At 46.5% G+C, this 13,639-nt stretch overlaps 5 protein-coding genes across 5 annotated transcripts; 2 read left to right on the forward strand and 3 right to left on the reverse strand.

The window, feature by feature from the left end:
• Nucleotides 1-21: 21 nt before the first annotated feature.
• Nucleotides 22-3,275, reverse strand: LOC108031778 (N-acetylglucosaminyl-phosphatidylinositol de-N-acetylase). Its single transcript, XM_017105492.3, has 4 exons — nucleotides 2,308-3,275; nucleotides 1,253-1,543; nucleotides 1,010-1,103; nucleotides 22-943 (listed from the first exon to the last, which is right to left on the reverse strand). Exons 1-4 carry the CDS (start codon nucleotides 2,846-2,848, stop codon nucleotides 766-768), a joined length of 1,104 nt encoding a protein of 367 aa, XP_016960981.1. The 5' UTR covers nucleotides 2,849-3,275; the 3' UTR covers nucleotides 22-765.
• Nucleotides 3,276-3,737: 462 nt separating this feature from the next.
• LOC108031541 (phagocyte signaling-impaired protein) lies at nucleotides 3,738-8,607 on the forward strand. Its single transcript, XM_017105078.3, has 7 exons — nucleotides 3,738-4,079; nucleotides 4,144-4,368; nucleotides 5,487-5,979; nucleotides 6,038-6,437; nucleotides 6,502-7,785; nucleotides 7,849-8,047; nucleotides 8,108-8,607. The coding sequence occupies exons 1-7, from the start codon at nucleotides 4,019-4,021 to the stop codon at nucleotides 8,290-8,292; spliced, it is 2,847 nt and encodes a 948-aa protein (XP_016960567.1). The 5' UTR covers nucleotides 3,738-4,018; the 3' UTR covers nucleotides 8,293-8,607.
• A 6-nt stretch (nucleotides 8,608-8,613) lies between these two features.
• On the reverse strand, nucleotides 8,614-10,305 carry LOC108031545 (gastrula zinc finger protein XlCGF52.1). The gene is made up of 5 exons (XM_017105081.3): nucleotides 10,065-10,305; nucleotides 9,488-10,005; nucleotides 9,293-9,427; nucleotides 9,006-9,116; nucleotides 8,614-8,938 (listed from the first exon to the last, which is right to left on the reverse strand). The coding sequence occupies exons 1-5, from the start codon at nucleotides 10,212-10,214 to the stop codon at nucleotides 8,800-8,802; spliced, it is 1,053 nt and encodes a 350-aa protein (XP_016960570.1). The 5' UTR covers nucleotides 10,215-10,305; the 3' UTR covers nucleotides 8,614-8,799.
• Nucleotides 10,306-10,391: 86 nt separating this feature from the next.
• Nucleotides 10,392-11,870, forward strand: LOC122818612 (zinc finger protein 583). The gene is made up of 4 exons (XM_044092953.2): nucleotides 10,392-10,521; nucleotides 10,589-11,151; nucleotides 11,211-11,345; nucleotides 11,410-11,870. The coding sequence occupies exons 1-4, from the start codon at nucleotides 10,396-10,398 to the stop codon at nucleotides 11,615-11,617; spliced, it is 1,032 nt and encodes a 343-aa protein (XP_043948888.1). The 5' UTR covers nucleotides 10,392-10,395; the 3' UTR covers nucleotides 11,618-11,870.
• LOC108031543 (zinc finger protein 502) lies at nucleotides 11,742-13,637 on the reverse strand. The gene is made up of 5 exons (XM_017105080.3): nucleotides 13,382-13,637; nucleotides 12,536-13,323; nucleotides 12,345-12,479; nucleotides 12,182-12,292; nucleotides 11,742-12,126 (listed from the first exon to the last, which is right to left on the reverse strand). Exons 1-5 carry the CDS (start codon nucleotides 13,622-13,624, stop codon nucleotides 11,976-11,978), a joined length of 1,428 nt encoding a protein of 475 aa, XP_016960569.2. The 5' UTR covers nucleotides 13,625-13,637; the 3' UTR covers nucleotides 11,742-11,975.
• Between the last annotated feature and the right edge of the window lie 2 nt (nucleotides 13,638-13,639).

The raw sequence follows: 13,639 nt of genomic DNA on the forward strand, positions 1-13,639 counted from the left end.
GATTTAAAATAAAACAATAAATTTTAAGTATTGCAACAAAAATCGCTTCGCATTTTACTAATTTCTGCGTGGGCCCATAAAACAATTAATTTGAAAGTGCGCTCATTAAAATACTTTAAATAAATATTCTTTAACAGCATTCTAGGTTCTATCCTCTCTGGCTCATCATCGGTAGATTTGTTTATGTGTATACATACATTCATTTATATATTTATGTAAATATATTTTATAAAATTATTATTGTACTTCGCTGCTTACAACAAACTATTTTACAATTTTACAAGAACGAAAGTGACTCACTAAAGGTGTGTATGCTAAGGGGGAATCAATGTACACGAATACAATTGGAAATAAAAGAACATAAGCTAACAACAATTATAATAACGCATACATGTTTAATTTTTAAGCATTTGACTACATCGCACACTTTGGAACATTGCTTGGACTGAGTATAAATAATAATTAGAGCTAACTAATAAGATTTAAAGATATGCCATTTTATATGTGAGTGTGGAACTAATTAATGGACTGTTTTGTGGTTTCGGTTGCCTATGGTACTGCCGCTTTGCTGGTTCTTTGTTCCCTGGTTGGTTTGGATATAGCTTTCCAATTACTATCGATCGTTTTGGCCAACAGTAGTAGTTACATACATTTACACTAGTAGAATCGTCAGAGTCTAAAATAAAAACCCCTCGCTCTGCCACCCGGAGCATCCGATCGTGAAGGTAGTTTGTCTTTTGGCGTTCAATCGTATCCACTTTGTTGCTAGTTGTCATGTATCTGCATTTCAAGTTCCACATCCGAGAGAGTTATCTGCCGCATCGAATTAATGAACATGTACCGCGATGTGTATATGTAGAGCCAGCGGAACCATCTCATCTGCGACTGGTGCTCCTTCATCGCGCTCCTCACAATCGCGGCCTCCTTCCAGTTAAGTATGCACCTAAATAAGAGATCGTTTATCAGTCATATTACAATTTATATTTGTTCTTGAAGCCATATATCTTACCAATGCGTAGACATAAAGCACGTGCACAGCAAATCCAAGATCGACAGATATTTTCTGACCACATTGATCGAGTCCAAGGTGTAAAACTTGCAATCTGCATTGGGAAGAAACGTAAAAAATTGCTGTGTACTATAATATCTAATGCTATTAATAGCGACAACTGCAGCGATGGGCACGCCAATTAACGTGCACCCATTGTTTGCATCCGTCGCCGCCCGCGTGACTCACACGCCTCCTCCTCACCTTTGGGCAAAAGGTTGGCCAAACAGAGCGAGGCGGCTGCGTAATACACCGCACAATGGTTCGGGTGCGAGCTGACGCCATCGCGATCGAACGTGAATATCGCCTGGATGTCGAGGCTTTCGACGGCGTGGAGAATAAGACTGGCCACCGCATCTGGGCGCCAGTCCACGTAGGGGTCGTCCGGCAGGTTGGTGGCATTCATCAGCACGATGTTGGACTCGGGGATGCCCAGTTTGGAGCACGACCGCCACAGCTCCTGTCGCCTCACCTTCGCCTTGTGCTCGAAGTTGCCTGTTTGGGAGAACAAAAGATTAATTCGACTTCTTGTGATTGGAATAAGATTGGTGGCTATTTTAAAAATTCCAAAAAATATATATTTATAGCTTATGAATCGTATATGTTAGCTATAACTAACTACTCTTTCTACTTCAGCCCATGGAACACTATTTCGACTTTTGAATATATTTAAGCACTCTATGTCAGTTTTTATATTACATAGATCTTTAATAATGATAGTAAAGTTTGCTATTAAATATAGATATTTAATATTTTCATGTCCACACACTTAGCTTTCGTAACTTGAAGTCTCCTTAAATATTTCAAGCTATAAAAGTTCAACAACTAAAATGAACCTTATTAAATTTAATAGTTACAAAAAGTAATGTTTCTCATGAAACATGTAAAAAAAAGTTATATTTCAAACCTTGTCATTAGAAGCTTTATGATAACTTAACTAATATTATTTTGTCCTGTTGTTTGTAGGGAAATAAGTATGCTTTTGTTGTTTAGTACCCCATGAAAGGTCTATTAAAATATTATATCAAAACCTTTTTGACGACTAAACTAATATAATTGTATCTATTGTTCGTAGGGAAATTAAAATGCCATAAGGTTCTATTGCAGCGATTCAATTGATGGTTACTACAAAAAAGGTTGTTGTATGGATGCACTAAAGCTTCATACGGAGTCGCTACTGATTTTGAAACGGGTAATTCAGTCTAATGGTTTCATATCTATTGTTGGTGACAGGATGATGTCACTGCTGGTAAGCTCACCGTTGGACAGGCAGAGTATGTACACCTGGCAGCCTTGGCGCTGCGTCAGCGAGTAGATCAGCGGTCCGAAGAACATGCACTCGTCATCCGGATGAGCGGTGATGAGCAGGACGCGCTCCATGTGCGCCGACTTGGGCAGCCGGACGCTACGCAGCCGCAGACCAGATTGCAGGGCCTGCTTCAGGCCGCCTGGACTGGGTTGCCCATCGGAATTTGGATTCAGTGCGTCCTCTTCGCCTAATTCGGCGGCATTGTTGCTCGGATCGCTGGTGCGTGCTCCCGGTCCGGATGCGGATGCGGTGGCCGATTCCGAGAGCCAGAAGGTGAGCTTGTAGAGGCCCAGGCATACTAGCAAGTACACCGCACAGGCGATCAGTACGTGCTCCAGTGCTTCGGCGGTTGAGGACCTGATACGGCAGTAGATGGCCTGCGGATTGGGGACGAGCTGCTGCACCTGCTGCTGCAGTTGGCGCCACGGAGAGGTCGATGCAATGCTGCTTGATATGCTGGCCACGTACTCGCTCAGCCAGTTAAATCTCATCTCTCATTGCGTCCGGCCAAGGGCGAGAATTTTGGCGAGAAATTCTTCACCAAAAATGGACATGCAGCGCTCTTTGGGCAGCCGAGGAAAAGCGGAAAAGCGGCGATGGCGGTGCTCGGGCTGCTGCTTAAACTATGTCACCAGGCGGAGGCGTTGCTTAATCGGTAGTTTAATACTTGAAAACGTCTGGTTACGAGCCCGCGCGCCGCTTAATCGGCTAATCTCAGCATTTTATTCGACAACTTTACGTGTTTTTCGCCTTTCGGGGGCAGCAGCTAGAGATGGGCGGCTGGCGTGGTGCGTGGCAGGTGCGTGACTCACGCCGATACGTCTGCTTTTTCGTTCCGCTTCTTCTTGAAGTGGTCAGGTGCGCAGTGCATCCATAAAGGTGCAATTATCAAATTAGCACTTAAATAAATTGATAAGCACTTTTCTGCCATTCATCGTTCGCCAGCAAATCGAGTGTCGTGAGTCGCGACTGGTCCATCTCTAGCGATCAGCTGATCGACAAAGTGCTACTCAGCAGGGGTACTCCTGCCTCTATTCCACAACAATTTTAAAAAACCAATTTGGTATTAATGAGGTGACTAAAACTTTAATTGAACGAAATGTAACTTAAAAATATTCAAATTAAGTTTAAATTATATTTTAAACCAAGCTCTGATTATATTTTAAGCAATATTTATTTTTAAAAATACATTAATATTTTATTCCTTATCACATTTTATGATTAAAATTTATAAATCTGTTGGTATATATTAATATTATTTATTTCCATTTGCGAAATCACTGCCTAATGCCCGAGCACCCCTAATGCTGGCACGCGCCCCGTTGTAAAATACCGAATAAATACCCCCAAAAATACCGCAGGCCGCTCTCTCCTCTCCAAAATATGCAGTCTGAGGTATTTTTATTTTGAATAAAATTTAAAGTCACTAATTTCTATGAAATTAAGCATTTAATTAGCCTTTGAGCGAGTGATTCGAGTGCCCCCGAGCCAGCCGCCCGCCCCCCGACCGACCAAGCAACGCGGGCCAACCCAGGAGAGCCCCAAAAGATCGGAAGAACCAAATCGGAAGACGGCGTGCCGCAAACCACTGAAGAGAGCGAGGTGCATGCAGCACGTTGTAATTAGGTTAGCCATACAGCAGCACCACATAACATCATAACATGGCACAGCAGCAGGGCATGGACTCGGCCTTGTTCGAGCGGCGACTGCGGCCGGTCTACGGTGAGTGCTCCTCTGTCATAGATCTACCGGCTAACCCCAATCCCAATCCCCCGATCCTCCACAGACAACTTGGAAGTGGGCAACAACCGCAAGGCCCTGCAGGAGTCCGAGAAGCTGCTCCGCAAACATCCCACCCTGCTCTGCGCCCGTGCCCTGAAGGGCCTGTCCCTCCTCCGGCTGGGACGCTACGACGAGAGCCATGGTTGCCTCCAGACGGTCGCCGAGGAGAAGCCCACGGATGACTCCACGTTGCAGGTGCTGTCCTTCTGCTACCGCGAAATGGAACAACGTACGTATTGATCAGGGATTTTGGCAGCATGGCCAATTGGGATCAATTGAATCAGGCTGAATCATTGACAAATGGAATCAAGAACTACAGGTTTTAATTACAACGAGTAGAAAAATGGTTAACTAATTGGGAACAAAAACGCACATTAAGGTCAATGTTATCACTTCTAACTGTGGGAGAGTTTACCATAAATAGTTACTATCATAGGAGGAGGAAGAAGCCATCTTATCTTAAGTAGTCCAGTTTAGGCATCACTAAAAGATAACTCCAACATATGAAACCAAAAACTATCAGTTGATAAGAAAACTGATATATGTTCCTTCTCTTTGGTGTGATTTAGGAGATAAGCTGGTACCATCTTTTAACTTTTAAGTAACTAGGCAATGAGAACCAAATTTTATTGAAGTGAACTTCAAGCTGAGAGTCAAAGGTACTTAAATCGTTTTATATTCTGTGGTGAATTAAACTAATTACTAGGTGGAAAATAAAGATGATCTGTTTTTATTTAAATCAAGTGTAAACTACAGCACGTGTTTGCATTTTAACATATGTAGAAAAAATATTCGTTTATCAGGAGAGGTCAAACAGTTTTATTTCAACCTTAACTAGAAATCCTGTAAAGGGCTGGCAAAAATAGTTTAAGCTGAATGGTTTTATTCTTTATTTTGCTTTGTTTAACTACAAATTTAACTCCAAGTAATTGTAAATATTCACACGATTTTATTTGCTGATTTCTTGTCTTGACCAAAGCTTAAATTAGCCGTGAAGTAATTAACATACTGTGTCAGATCAAAGTTTACATTTATGTAGCGTAATTTTACTCATAAAAAGTTCGATTTTTTATGAAAACCATCTGGATCCGCACATCTACTGGTTCCCACATCCGCCACATGGCACCCGCCGAGTTTATCCCCCAGAGACGCCCCTGGCACGCACACGAAGTGGCCACAATTCATATTTTCGTATTTTCTTGGCACGCGCACCTCGCCCGACTAATTAAAATCGCATTCTCTTAGTCGGACGACGGGCGGCAAGTGCGTGCCAACGATCTGAATATATAGATACCTGTACCTGCAAAAGCAATCGCTAATAATATATAAATATCCGCCTCTTTGCAGTGGACAAAATCGTGGAGCTGTACCAGCACGCGGTGAAGCAGAATCCGGGCAACGAGGAGCTGCTCGCCCACCTTTTCATCTCGCATGTGCGGGTGGAGGACTACAAGGCGCAGCAGGCGGTGGCCCTGCAGCTCTACAAGGCTCAGCCAAAGAATGCCTACTACTTTTGGTCCGTGATCAGCGTAGTCTTCCAGGGAATCCGGGGACCCGAGTCAGCGCTGCCCGAGAAGAGGAAAATCTATCTGGGTCTGGCGCAGCGCATGGTCGACAAGCACATAAAGGAGGGCAAGTTGGAAACGGAGCAGGAGGCCTTCCTGTATCTGCACATCCTTAAGCTACAGAACAAGTACCAGGAGGCGTGGGAATTCCTCACTGGCGAGCTGTGCGCCAAGCTATATCCGGGTGCTCCGGTCAGCATGAAGTTCGAGCTTCTCAAGGAACTGGGTAACTGGCGGGAACTGAATGAGCTGTTGCAGCAGCTCCTAGACGCAGAGTGAGTATCCTCAGTCATTGGATAGATACATATTTGACGGTTTTTTTACTTCCTTCAGTCGCGATCGCTGGGACTTTTACAAGGAGTACATCCATAGTTCGTTTGAGTTGCTTAAACTTGCGCCTCAGTCGGAGGAGAATGGCGAAAAGGATTCATTGGCCAGATGTCAGGAGTTTCTCCAGGGCATCATCGATTCCTCGGAGCGTAAGAAACGAGGTCCCTATCTGGCGCGATTAGAGCTCCACCAACGCATGCGGGCAGTCCAGCTGCCAGCGGAAAAGCTCATCGGCGACTTTGACGAAATGGTCATAGAGTACTTCCGTCTGTTCGGCGACAAATCATGCTGCACCCACGATATCGCCTTGTTCTTGCCTTCGATTAGCATGAAACAGCGACAGGCGCTGGCCAGCAAGCTGCTGTTGGAAAGCGGAGTCACCTCCACGTCGCTTCCGAAGAATGTAAGTAAAGTGTAGCTTTAAGGTTTTAACTCTGAATTTAGTGATTTATATAAAACCCCCACAGAAAGAGCAGTTGCAAAAGCATCTATGTGCTCTGCAAATCTCTCGGATGTGTGGCTCTCACATGGAGCTGCCCGTAGACCACCTGCTTGCCTTCTATACGGCCCTCAAGCTGCACTACGAGCATGGACGAAGTACTTTCGGCAAGAAACTGCTTGCTACGGAAATGGGACCATCGGATGCATACGCCTTGCTTGCGGCAAATGTGATGTACGACCTGAGTAGACGAGAAAACAAGTCGGATCACCTGTTCGAGGCGCTGTGCCTGCTGCAGTACGTGCTGCGTAACAGTACGAGTAACTTCCATGTGAAGCTGCTGAGTTTGAAGATTTACCATCTGTTCGGCTGCCAGGTGGGCGCCCAGGAGATGTACGAGTACCTGGACATTAAGCAGATCCAGCTGGACTCGATGGGCTATGTGCACTGCCAGCTGCTGCCCCTGGGCGGTCGCTTCTCGGGCACCCGGAATGTATACGACGCCACTCTGAAGTTTTTCACCAACAGCTACAAGGAGCGGTTAGAGTATATTGCTTTGACCTACCGCTTCTGCACGTTTTCCAAGATGGAGGAGTTTATGAACTTCAAGGAGCGGTTGACCAACAGCTTGCAGTACGTGGCCTGTTCCGTGGAGGCGCAGATCTGCGATCTGGTCAGTTGTTATGGCAACATCCAGCAGAACCTGACAGCATATGCCGCCATGAGCATTGAGCCGGCGGAGGATCGAATTGCCTGGCATGAGTTGAGCGACAACCGTGACTTGGAGGCCGTTATCCGCTGGGATCCTCTGCATGAGGTTAATGCTGCCGAGGAGCGCAAAGAGTCTTTCGACCAGGAAGTTGAAGTTCTACAAGTGCGATCTTTGATGCTCCGATTATTTGCTTCTTTTGTTGACTTGTACCACGGCCCCAGCTCGAAAGAATCGCCAGCGGGAGAGGAAACCGCCACCCTGGAACTTTTGCGAGAGTCCTGGACGGGGTTATTCCAGCGATTGCGACTCATGAACTACAAGCCGTTGGCGCAAAAGTTTCTAGTCAACCTGCTGCCCACACGCCTTCACCTCCTGCTCGATCTGCCCTACGAACGATTCTTCGACGACCTGGCCCAGTTGGTCCTAGACCTGCAAAGCGGATCTGGAAAGCTGGCCGAGCAGTGCAAGCGGGTGGGTGACAATGTCATTGCGATATTGGAGCTGTGCGTGCAGACTATCAATGAGAGCAACGAGTGGAACGGCATGGATGGTCTTTGGAAGCGGCGTGGTCAGCAGCAGAAAGTGGCTGCTAGTCTGGAGGTGAGCTCCTTGTAAAATCCATAAACTTATAACCCTGTATTAAATAAAATAATTTTATTCCAGATGTTATCCCTGTATGCCTTCCTGCTGTCCGTGCTTAACGACAAGCTGCAGGTCAGCTCCAAGGCCAAGACCAAGAAGAGGCCAGCTGACAACAAGGTGGACGGACCCCAGCCGATCAGTGAAAAGGAGCGAAGTCAGATGCTGCAGGAGCTGATGCGACAGCTCAAGCACAAGCTAGAGGCCTGCGATGCGGCCATACGTAAGTAGATAAATTAAGACATTGGAAGATGAGTTAAAGCTGGCTTACCCTAATCCCCAGGCACCTGGAAGGCGCCCGTGCTGCCGCGTGACCTCAGCTCATTCATGTCCGACATGTCGCTGAAGCCGGAAGTGGAGGCCACCCTCATTGGCGACGTCTCGGCCACCTTCAAGGACTCCCACGAGCTGATGGTCACCGAGCTACGTAATCTGCTGAAGGACAAGATACGCATGGTAGCCAAGTAGATGCCTCTTTGCTGTGCAAAGGCCATCAGCCAGTCCGGCCATCGTTGCCCAACCACACGATCCAAGTTCATAGTTTGTTATTTAATTTTGTTAACGAATACAACCGACCTCCTACTCCAACTGCACCACAATTATCTCGAACTAAAGAGCCAAGTCAGCACTTTTCAATCAACTTTCGGCATTTCCCTCGTACAACAAATAAAAAGTTGTAAAATTGTGAAACAAAATATTAAAAAAAAGGACAAAACAAAGAAAAAAGATTGCGTACCGCTTGCAAGTAAGTTAAATAAAAGAAGAAATTGTAAAAAAAATTGACGACAAAGCTGTGTTATAATTTGCTTACTAAATTTACAACTTAGCAAGTTAATATAATCGTTTAAAATTAACTACTTTTACAAAACACTACCTCTGTATAAAATTGATATCTGCACTTCCTGGACATGTCTCTCTAAGAAAGTTTTCCATTCTTACTTTATATTCTTATTTCTATAAAGAGGTAAATTATCCTTAAGCTATATTTGTAGTACTCCCCATTTTCAACGTGCTTAGATAAGCTGGTAATCGTGGATCATTTATATGCTGTTGAGTCTGCAGATGGGCCACCAGATTGTGGATGCGGGCAAAGGTTTTGCCGCAGAGTCGACATCTAATGGAATAGTATAAATTTGTTTTTTATTATATTAAGGGTTCAGTTTAATATTTTAGGCGTTTACATGTGAGGTTTCTCCCCTGTGTGTGTTTTGTAGTGCATTTTGAGGACACTGGAGTAGGTAAATGTTTTTCCACAAGTTTTGCATTCATAGGGACGCTCATTTCGATGGGTTCTGCGGGAATATATAGTAATTTGTAATAAGTAATAAATGAATTGATTTAAAAACATATTTTGAAAACCAATTAGGGTAACTTTTCAGAAAATAGGTACTCCAACTTGGTGTAGTGAGTTGAAATCGTTTTGCAAAGTTGGGACATTTAAAAAATTTGTTAATATAGCATATTTTACCTTTCATGCTTTACAAGGGAAGTTCGATCCGCAAAGCTGCGCTGGCAATATTGGCAGGTGTATGGTCTGGCCCCCGTGTGCTGACGGATGTGGCGCTTCAACTGGTAGTTGACGTGGAAGCTCTTGTGACAGATCCTTAAAATAATTTTTCTTATGTACTACGCATTTTTACAGAAAACTGGGGAAACCACATACTCGCATTCGTAAGGTCGCTCATCGTTGTGCCTGCGCATGTGGCTGTCCAGAGTACTCTTTCTGGGATATCCATTGCCGCAGATCTCGCACACATGGAGTTTGGGGGGGATTGCGGGAGCTGTGGATAAGAGAGCAGGAACAGAAATTGCAGCAGGAAGCATTTGCATGGCCAGCACCAAGGGTTTCTCCTTCTCCGCGGGTAGTGGAGGTGGAGTCTCCTCGGTATGATCTTCGGTAGACCAGGCTCCCTCCTCGAGCACCTCCACCTCGAGTGGTTCGAAATGCTCTGTTTCCACGGGTGGAGGAGGAGTAGGATCCGGAGGGGTAGCCACTTCCTCTCCTGCATCCTTTGGCACTTCCTCCATTGCATCCTGTGCCACTGCATCCTTTACCACATACTCCCTGAGAAATTCATTGGAGCGCTGGCAAATCTGTCGGAATTTGTGGGCCAGTGTTAGGAAAGCCTTGCATCTGAGGCATATCCTGGTGGGCAGGTCCTCCTCCTCCGTGGGCTTTATCTGTAGATTAAGATTGGTTACTACTTGAGTAGATCCTAGCAATTAAATAATCCTCCCACCTGAATTCCACTTAAACTTTCGATTTTCTCGCACAGGGAAAGGCCGCCGCGCAGCTTGTCATCGCCTCCCTCGTAAATGGACACCATGTGGGCCTCTCCATCCTGCAGGCAGGTCCTGCACAGGGTCAGCATGTCCAATCTCAGCTCCATTTTGAATCAAAACAATGTCCTGTCCAAAATTAACGATCAAAAAATGGTTCTTCTTCCTTGCAATTTTGCCATTCCTCGATATTTATCGATAGGCCTTTTGCCATTCGCCCCGAAGCCGCAAAAATTTTAATTGTTTGTTTTGGTCAGAGAATATAATTTCTTTACTTTCGGTAACAGAAGGATGCATCCCGAAATGGAGAGCCAGGGCCTGCAATGTCGCATCTGCTGGCTGCAGCCGAAGGACGAGTCCCTCATGCCCACAGAGCCGGATTTCCCGGACCAAGTCAAACGCTGCACGGGGGTTGAGGTGGGTTTTCAAATGTGTCTGTTACGTTTCATCTTTATCCTATGAATATGTGTTTCCTTATCCCCAGCTGAGTCAGAGTCCCAACGGTTCCAATCGTATTTGCACCAGCTGCGCCCTGCTCCTCAGAGCGGCGCTCAAGCTGAGATCCCTCTGCCAGGAGGCGGAGAAGAAGCTGCAGGAGCTGGAGAAGGAGGAGCAGGCTCTGGCGGAGAAGAAAATGAAAGAGCTGCTGGAGAACAATCTCCAAGAGCAGGCGGAGGAACTGCAGGAGTTTCACATACAGATTGTTCCCGATGAGCAGGAAAGTGCCTCCAAAGATCTGTCCAACAAGGAGCCTGCTGTCAGCGATAGCGAGGTGGAGTACGAGTACCTGGAGTCCTACGACGTGACGCTGGAGAGCAACGACGAAGCGGCCTGTAGTGCCGATGAAATGGTTAGCATAGAGCCGGTTAACTCTGCGCCCGAGGAATCGGTCTGTTCACTGAGTCCCAAAGCGGTGGCAGCAGGGGAAGATGACTCCGGCCAGGATCCCTCCCTCGCCTGCAACAGATGCCACAAAGTCTTCTCAGAGCTGGTCAAGCTAAACAACCACATGAAAGTCCACCTTACAGAGAAACCTCACGAGTGCGAGTAAGTCGGTATATGGATTTATTTATGGTCAAAGCAGAAGTAATAACCTTTTCATGCAGGATATGCCATAAGCGCTTCCGGCAGACTCCACAGCTGACGAGGCACATGAACACGCACACCGGCAATCGACCATACAAATGTGATTACTGCGAGTCCAGGTTCGCAGATCCCTCCACGCGCATAAAGCATCAGAGGTGAGGATTCCATTGTTAAATTAGCTACAATGTTTAACCCAATTCCACCCGAAATCCATTTTAGGATACACACCAATGAACGGCCGTACAAATGCAAGTTCTGCAGCAAGTCCTTCGCCTACTCCAACGTGCTCAGGGTCCATCTGAAGACCCACACGGGGGAGCGACCCTTTAGTTGCCAGTTCTGCCAGAAGACCTTCTCTCAGCAGCATCACAAAAACGCCCATGAAAAATCGCACAAGCGCACGAAAGAAGGGAAAATGTGGGAGTGACGTTTGCGAAATATTAAGTACAAATAAATCTACATTTTCCTGGCTTTTAAGAGGTTATATAACTTTTCTGATAACCAGAAATACATTATAAGTAAAGTGTAAGTAAAATAAAACCATTGCATACTTATTAAGACAAAAATTGTACTCTATTTTATTGTTAACGTAATATTTTAAGTAGTTAAGAATGTACTATATACACGAACGATTACACCATTTCACTAATCAACGCGTGAACTCATTTTCCAAATGTAAATCCATGCTTACACTGTTTAATGGAAGAGCTATAACAATGGCATTCGATCCTAAAACTAAAGTCCTATCGATATCAACACAAAGGAAATGCCCCTATTTGGGGGAGTTAGCTGAGAAACTCTGGAGCCTCCTCCTTAACTACTTCTCCCTCAGCGCCCATGTCCGCATCCGGTCTCAATTGACCTCGTCTCTCGTGCGTTCCCCGATGCAATCGCATCTTGTAGGCCCTCACAAAGCCCTTGCCGCAAAGATCACAGCTGGAAGAGGATGGGATTAGTCAGGGATTTATTATTATTTCAGGTCAGAACTCACACATGCGGCTTCTCGCCCGTGTGAATCATTTTGTGGAACTTCAGGTTATCCGAGTAGGTGAAGGCTCTGGAGCAAACATCGCACTCGTACGGGCGCTCCTTGGTGTGAATTCTGGCGGGGATTAAAATGTTAGGTTTGTTTAAGTGTCATATAAGGGACTTACCTGTGATGTTTGGTTTTGGTGGATCTGTCGGCGAAGGCAGCTGGACAGTAGTTGCATTTGTAGGGCCGGTTCCCGGTGTGCGTGTTCATATGACGCACCAGCTGCTGGTTCTGGACAAAGCCTCGTCCGCAGATCCTGAAATTATTTTGGTTTATGAATGTGCTACTCGTCTTATGACAGCTTCAACTCACTCGCACTCGTGCGGTTTGACACCGGAATGGAACTTCATGTGCTCCGTGAGGCGGGCCTGTGTGGGATATATATTCCCGCACACGTCGCAGATGTAGGTGGTCAGCTTGTTGCGCGGCTTCCTACCCAGCTTCTTCTTAGCGGGTTCATCTTCTGTGCTGTGTCTGCGGACTGGAGCAGGCTTCCGCTTCGGTCGCTCGCGACTTGGCGACTTTGTTGGCGTTGGCTTGCCCTCGGGAACATAGCTTTCATCGGAGCTGAGTATGTCTTCTGCCAGGTCGTCATAGGGATATTCTTCTGTGGTCGGCTTGGCAATGCTAGCGAGGTTTTCCTGGCTGACTTCCGTTGAGTTCTCGCTGGTGAGCAGTTCATAATCCTCATACACAGCATCTGCCTCCTCGGCCACCGTGTGCTCCCCATCGAAGACCGCTTGGCTGGGATCCTCCTCATCGAACATAATAGTATCTCCGCCGTCGCCATCATCCACAACATAAGTGATAACCTGCTGTTGCTCCTCCGGCTGGAAATCACCCTCCTCCACCTTGAAACCGTCATCCATCTGGCTGGCGTCCTCCTCCCAGGTCTTGACCACGCTCTCCACCGTCAGGTCGTCGGAGAGGGTAAGGACGTCATCGTTGCCGGCGGAACTGGCGTTGCTGGCCTCCCTGAGCAGCATGTCCATGATGTGCTGGTGGGATCGCTGGCAGGTCAGTCGGAACTTGTAGCACAGCCGCAGGCAGCGCACGCACTTACTGCACATCTTGTCCGGGAACTTGTCGTCCAGGCTGACCTATGGGATGTGGAGTAGGCCCTTAAAACAGCCCATTTAACCCGGGACTCCTACTTACGGGGATGCCTGCGCATATGTGCAGCATTTGGTCGAGGCGGGTGCTGGCTGTCTGGCTGAATATCTCGTGCAGCGGCTCCTCGCCCTCGCCGGGGTTGTTCAGGCAGACGCGGCACACCACCCACTTCTCGTTGGACTCCGTTTTCATGGCCAAATCTCTGTGTTTATTGTGTTTATTCAGAAGCAGATTCGGTCCTTGCAAATAAATTACAAACAGCTGAATGCAAGCGTCCGCCGCTGGCATTCACAGCGAAACGCA

Source organism: Drosophila biarmipes, chromosome 3R (assembly GCF_025231255.1).
Source record: "Drosophila biarmipes strain raj3 chromosome 3R, RU_DBia_V1.1, whole genome shotgun sequence".
Lineage (NCBI taxonomy): Eukaryota > Metazoa > Arthropoda > Insecta > Diptera > Drosophilidae > Drosophila > Drosophila biarmipes.

Coding starts and splice junctions, on each gene's coding strand:
- LOC108031778 (XM_017105492.3), bottom strand. CDS start 2,848: ATGAGATTTAACTGGCTGAGCGAGTACGTGGCCAGCATATCAAGCAGC. Junction 1,104..1,252: donor GGCCAACCTTTTGCCCAAAG/GTGAGGAGGAGG, acceptor TTCCCAATGCAG/ATTGCAAGTTTTACACCTTG. Junction 944..1,009: donor TGCTTTATGTCTACGCATTG/GTAAGATATATG, acceptor TCTCTTATTTAG/GTGCATACTTAACTGGAAGG.
- LOC108031541 (XM_017105078.3), top strand. CDS start 4,019: ATGGCACAGCAGCAGGGCATGGACTCGGCCTTGTTCGAGCGGCGACTG. Junction 6,438..6,501: donor CCACGTCGCTTCCGAAGAAT/GTAAGTAAAGTG, acceptor AAACCCCCACAG/AAAGAGCAGTTGCAAAAGCA. Junction 8,048..8,107: donor GGCCTGCGATGCGGCCATAC/GTAAGTAGATAA, acceptor CCTAATCCCCAG/GCACCTGGAAGGCGCCCGTG.
- LOC108031545 (XM_017105081.3), bottom strand. CDS start 10,214: ATGGAGCTGAGATTGGACATGCTGACCCTGTGCAGGACCTGCCTGCAG. Junction 10,006..10,064: donor AAAGTTTAAGTGGAATTCAG/GTGGGAGGATTA, acceptor CTTAATCTACAG/ATAAAGCCCACGGAGGAGGA. Junction 9,428..9,487: donor GAGCGACCTTACGAATGCGA/GTATGTGGTTTC, acceptor AATTATTTTAAG/GATCTGTCACAAGAGCTTCC.
- LOC122818612 (XM_044092953.2), top strand. CDS start 10,396: ATGCATCCCGAAATGGAGAGCCAGGGCCTGCAATGTCGCATCTGCTGG. Junction 11,152..11,210: donor GAGAAACCTCACGAGTGCGA/GTAAGTCGGTAT, acceptor CTTTTCATGCAG/GATATGCCATAAGCGCTTCC. Junction 11,346..11,409: donor ACGCGCATAAAGCATCAGAG/GTGAGGATTCCA, acceptor AATCCATTTTAG/GATACACACCAATGAACGGC.
- LOC108031543 (XM_017105080.3), bottom strand. CDS start 13,624: ATGCCAGCGGCGGACGCTTGCATTCAGCTGTTTGTAATTTATTTGCAA. Junction 12,293..12,344: donor ACCAAAACCAAACATCACAG/GTAAGTCCCTTA, acceptor AATCCCCGCCAG/AATTCACACCAAGGAGCGCC. Junction 12,127..12,181: donor ACGGGCGAGAAGCCGCATGT/GTGAGTTCTGAC, acceptor ATCCTCTTCCAG/CTGTGATCTTTGCGGCAAGG.